Consider the following 6,000-nt stretch of genomic DNA (forward strand, 5'->3'; position numbering starts at 1 on the left):
CCTGCAATAGGGGATCGATGCAGAGTCTGCACCAACACACAGACTTATCGTGCAGAAGCTCATCAGCAGTGGGATCTGAAGGAGAAGCAAGACCAGACAGCCTCCTCCAGTGCTGCTACTCTTCTGATGTACCTCTAAGGGTTCAGCAGCACGGCCTTTTCCTTCCTCTGTCTTCCTTCCCTGCATGGGAGCAACATTGACCTGGATCCCTATTTTATCCTGTCTCTTTTCTTTTAGATCATTCTTAGGTAAGGCTTCACAGTGAAACAACACTTTTTCTAGGCTGGTTCTTACAACTGAAGGTGTGCAGTGCATCATGTACGTAGCACATCATGAGAAACATTTAATTGCTCTAGTTTCTTCATTGGTAGTTTCTACTTTGATATCATAGCAATAAAGGTAATAATGGAAATCAAAAACTTCATAGCCTGCCCACAGAGCAGGGTTAGGTGACACCTCTGTCTTGATGAGTACTTACTGCTATTTTAGCTTCAGCTCAGCTGTCTGTTCAATCTCAGCCAAATTTAGCCGCCACTGATGTTAATTTGATGTTAATCTCAAATAATTTTGAAAGAGAGAAAATAACCACAGGAAAGAACAAGCAGAGAAGGAGGAAGTCAGTACAAAAGCCAGCACACTTACCTGACCCGTGGCAGCAGAAGCACATGAAAACAGGACAGAGGGAAGGGGCACAGAGTTTCACAGGTGACACCAGTTTGCATTACACAGAAAAGACAGCAAGATACAACAGGCTATTGCTGCAACAACATTGTCCACCTTCTTATTTGAGCTCATTCCTGCTTTAGGAAAATCAGCTTTATCAAGAACAGCATCATAAATTAAAGTGGCATACAAACCTTATAGACTTGTCCATATGTCCCATTTCCAACAACCTGCACCAGCTCAAATATTCCCGCAGGGTCCTGCAACAAGCAGAAGAAATTCCATGATTAGCAGCAAAGCAGCCACTCCGTAACGGAGCGTAACCGTACGCACTCGGAATGGCAACGCCTGTGGCACACCTCCCAGTGATCTGCATCGCACACTGAAGGGGGAATGGCCAAATAACAGTATGAGGAATACATTAATTCTCAACTTTTCAGGCAAGTTGCTCAAAACTCTACACACAAAACAACTCAGTGAGGATTTGCAGCACAGCAACACGGCAGATACGACGAATAAACAGAGAGGTGTGGAAAATGCAGTTCAAGAGGCTCAGCTTAGCAGTAGAGTAAGGACCAAACTCAGGTTTCTTAAGCCTTAAAGCACTGAGCTAGCCTAGAGGCTGAGCTGCTGCCTTCTGCCATGAAACGCTTTGCAGCAGCAATGCCACAAAAGAAAGAACTCCAATTTCAGAACTGAGAAAGTACCGTGTAAAGCCCAACTGCCTTACACAAGGGAAACAGACTGTCCCTGCAGTCTTAACACTACAGGTAGGCTGAGAAGGCCCAATGGTTTTGTTTGGCCAACACAACAATGTGAATTTCACTGAGGTATGGAAGTCTTTGGCTTTGAACCCAAACTAGGTTGCTGTTATGACATGAAAGATTCCCATGTCAGGTAAGCAGCGTGCCACATCATGTGAGCCAGCACCCGTTAGTCCAAAACCCACCACTGCAGCAGAAGCTGTGCTCCAATAACAAGATGCCACAGTGTTTTAGATGTAAGACCACCATCTTGTTGCAAGGCATGGGCAAGTAAATGTTCACCCCAGCATGACTGAGCACATTAAGAAATCTGTTGTTTCAGTAAAAAAATCACTTGAGAGATTTATAGAAAAACGTCAAGAACTCAAGAGACCAGTTTCTTGGTTTCTGGCTGAGCCATTTATCAGTCCGCTCGTTTCTTGGGATGATATCATTGAGAGATTTATATAAAACATTATTAACTCCATGTGTCAGTTTTACCACATCTGCTTCAGCAATCTGTCTTGTCAGTCGATGCCTATTGGTACTGCTGAGGGATGTGATGCAGAAAAACATTACCTCAGAAGCACAACTTCCTTGACCCTGGTTGCAAACCACTTTTTGTTAAGGTATCAAGCTACTTCTCCACTCCACTTACATGTTATTCTTTTAATATAAATAATGCTTTCTTTATATCTGATAGAGAAACATTTACTTGAGTAAAATCCCAGTGGGTTTTTTTCTGAGTGGATTCTACTTATACCAGCACAACTGTCGTGACAAATGGCAATAGCTTTCCCTGTCAGAGCAGCACAGCACAGACTTCCACAACTGAAAGTGCTAATGAGTTAATCTGGCTTTTCTTTTAACTTAAATGAGTTTTAACTTTATACTTCCTGGATTGTCACCCTCAAGACACTTTTTTCCTTTTCACCCAGCTAATGGGCAATGCATACACCAGCTCACATCACTTACTTTGGACCCACGCACAGGCCGGTCTGTGCAATTCCTTTTCTGCCTCTTCTTTTTAAGACAAGACAGACCTTCTAGACTTCAACCCCAATTCCAAAAGCCCTTGCATAAAGGAAGTCAATGGGACCAGTTGAGTTTGAAGCTAAGCACATGCATAAGACTGCCTGCAACACTGGGATCTTTTTGAAGTGCTTTATTCTTTCTCATTTCCTCATTTTTTATTTCCCCCAGCCTTGGCTATAAATGAGCCACACGCTGCCTCAGCAGAGCTGAAGTCAGAAATGATCTATTGGTGCTGCTACAGCAACAGGTGGGTGCTGCAAACCTCTCCCTCACGTGTGCCCTTCCCTCAGAGCTATGCCTTGGACACACACGGTCCATGCAGTAAAACACATGGCAGCTCCCTGCGGAACCTTCCAGACAAGGACCTCCATGCACAGGATCCACTGTACTCCGTGGGGACTGCGAGCAGCACCCCATCTCCAGAAAATTGCAGAAAGCAGCATCCTGACTTAAGAAGGGTTCACAGAACACTAGAGAAATCTAAAACACATTTTCACCTTGGAACTTGCATCTGTTCTCTCACTTACAGGTGTGCTCTGTCCTCACCCTTCTTCAAGCTAATTTATTATGCAAATATAGTAACGTGCCTCAAAATCTTCTTCTCTCCCTCCAATCAATTTCTTTCTCATTTAGCATCCAAATAAATGCTTCAGACAATCCAGGAAAAACCCAATTATCCAATTAAACATTAGCATTAACTTCCATAGAGCAAAATTCCTACCCTGTCCTTGCTGGCCAGTCGAACATTAACGTCTCGAGCCTCCATAGGCTCTGAGTGCAGCCAAAATACTTGGCCATCTCTCTTCTTTTAATCAGGACACCATAGTGATCCGAGCCTTGCTAAGAGTCATAAAGGATATTAATCTGGGCTCTGACTTTGGTCCTTGGATTGCCCTTGCGTGCTTGGATACCAGCACCGCATCACTCGCTGGCATTCTTCACAATGGGCCAACTTCTTAATTACCTTGGAGTTCGGTATCCTCTCTGATGTAGTGCTTCCTCTCAGCTACCATTTAAGACCCGTGGTCCCTCTAACCCTTCATCAGCCAGCCCCTGCCAAATCGCTAGGTTCACTTTGACAGATGCCAACATCCTGGCCCGAACATTCATCACTTTAAGGTTAATTACTGTAATGCACTGGACCATATGGTGGCCTCCTTGCTTTCCTGCAAGTCAGCTGCAGACTACTCAAAAGGCAGGAGCAAGACTGCTGACCCGGAGGCACGCAGGCCACATCCATCTCCTCTGCAAGGCAGAATGAAAAACAAGGCACACAGCAAGAGCACAACTGGAACATCCTTCTCGTCATCTCTGCAGCTGAACAAGATGCAGGCCTCTGAAGCTCGAGTTCATCTGCAGGGCCTCTGCACTCTGCATATAACGCAGACATCAGAGGTTTTTTAACCATCTGACTGCCCTGAAGAACCCAGGCAGGAGCACCCCAACAAGATGCTCCTGCAACATTTGGAAACTACAGCCCAAGCCAGCTCTTTCCAGGAAACAAAACAAAGGAGAGCCCTGGCGAGCACCCACGTGGAGGGGAGCAAGGCCAGCTCCTGGATTTTGAGAACAACCCCAACCACAGCTGTGCCTCCCCACTGAATTTCCTGATGGCAGTGAGGACGGTGGGACCACAGCTCCAGGCAGCTCCCACCAGCCCCGGGAGCACCTAAGACAAGGCAAAGGTAAAATGCCTGCCTTGACATCATTTCTGCACCTCCCACTTCCCGCCAAGCACAAACCCCCAAGTATGGCTGCTGACAGGCTGAAAAGTTTTCATCTGAAAGGACACGCCTGTCCCTCCCTCTGTCAAGGCTGAACCTTGCCATGCTCACAGCCGCTGGGACATTTCAGAGCTGGATGGCTTGGACACAAAGCCTGCTACTTGGCTAGTTTGCAGCACTCCTCTCTTTCACACTTACACTAGTTCCTCATGATTTCTTTAAGGAGATAAGATTCACCTGCTGAAGCTCTAACCAAGAGCTTCCATCACTTTTTCTTACTCCCTTGAGTGAGGTTAAACTCCTGCTTGCCTGGCCAGGAGCCTGGTGCCATCCTCACAAACTTTACTGTCTCTGCTGCCTTTCTTCTTTCCGTCTCTGGTCTGGAACATCCTCCTCACCATGTGATTATTGGAAAGGCGTCACCCAGCCCTCTTTTTTTTTTTTTTTTTCCTTCCCCTGGTATTTTTAGAAAGTAGTTTGCTTTGGTTTCACTGTCTGGAGCTGCCTGCATTTTTGTCTCTATTCAACTCTTCCTTCTTCTGTGCAGAGGTGCCCCAGGGAATAAAAAACTGAAAAACCTCTCCCTCGGTTGGATGGGGTTGATGGGGGGGTCGGCTTCTAGGTAAATCAGTGAGTGGAAGGAAGGGGCATCATACACAGCCCCGTTAACTGCGGATGGGAAGCACTAACGACGTGGCTTGTAACGTGGCTGAAGTTTGGATTGTGTTAAAACCCTAAGAACATAAGACTGTAATGATAAAAACTAACCCTAGCAAACGAGGTGAATGCTGGCTCTGCTAGCTTTGGGAACAAAGCCACCCAGACTGCAACAAAAAACCACAAAAGCCAAAAAAAACCCCAACCCCACGCACGTACTGTCTCCCAGAAAGCCCTCGTTTCCCGCTTGCTTTCTCCCCGCAGCTTCACGGCACGCACATCGCCCTCGGGAATGCCAGAGGGATTATTGATGACCCGGGGAGGGGACCGGGACGCTCCTCGCAGGGCACAGCGCTCCCGCGGGGCGACCGCGCCGGCGAAGGGAACGCGACCTCCGCGCCGCGTGTAACGGGGCAGGGCGAGCTCGGAGCCGGAGGAGAGGATCCCAGAGGCTTTTCGTCCGGCCGCACCAGCGGAGCCCGCTCCGTAACCCTCTGCTCCCCGTCCCCGCAGGCAAGGCGTGCGGCGGCTGAGCCACGGCCGCCCCGGGCACCCTGAGCGCGGGGCCTCTCCCCACGCGTGGCGGCAGCGCGGAATCCCCTCAGGTGCGGGGGGTGGGTGGAAGAGGAGAGGGGGACACACGCGCAAACCCACACGCGGGGGAAGCCTTCGCACGCCCCAGCGCCGAGGCCGCAGCCCCGAGGCTTTCAGGGACCGGAGGAGGACGAAGGGGGCCCGCCGCAGCCCCCGCCCGGGACACCTCCCCGCCGCCCGTCCTTACCCGCAGCGCCGCCAGGTCGATGCCGTCCAGGCTGCGGGCGGCGCAGTCCCGGGCCATGGCGCTCCGCCGAGGCGCGCAGGACCGCGGCGAGCCTTCAGCGGCGCCCCCGCCGCCCCGAGCTAACGGTCCCGCGGGCGGCCCGCGGCGGCCCGGCCGTGCCTCGGCGAGCGCAGGAAGGCGGGCATGCCCGGCGAGCCCTCCCCGCTCAGCAGGCGCGGAGGCAGCCCCCAGCCCGGGCGGCCGCTGCCGGCAAGTTTCGCGGAGAGCGTTCCTCGAGAAAACTTTGCAAGGAAGTGACGTGCCGGGCCGGGCCGGGCCGTGCCGGCGGGGGTCGGGGACACCTGCTGCTGCTGCTGCTGCCGCCGGGGCGGGGGGCCGGGGGGGGGATGGGGGTGGG

General features: G+C 50.8%; 1 protein-coding gene across 1 annotated transcript in view; it reads right to left on the reverse strand.

The window, feature by feature from the left end:
- NRK (Nik related kinase) overlaps positions 1 to 5,660 on the reverse strand; it is a gene marked incomplete at both ends in the record, with an annotated part of 100,386 nt that extends 94,726 nt beyond the window's left edge. Inside the window, 2 exons of the mRNA XM_084269134.1 lie at positions 858 to 923; positions 5,604 to 5,660. Coding sequence (XP_084125260.1) covers positions 858 to 923; positions 5,604 to 5,660 — 123 coding nt within the window. The remainder of the gene's footprint in view (positions 1 to 857; positions 924 to 5,603) is intronic.
- Between the last annotated feature and the right edge of the window lie 340 nt (positions 5,661 to 6,000).

The sequence above is a fragment of the Gallinula chloropus genome (assembly GCF_964237585.1).
Source record: "Gallinula chloropus genome assembly, chromosome: 11".
NCBI classification, from domain to species: Eukaryota; Metazoa; Chordata; class Aves; order Gruiformes; family Rallidae; genus Gallinula; species Gallinula chloropus.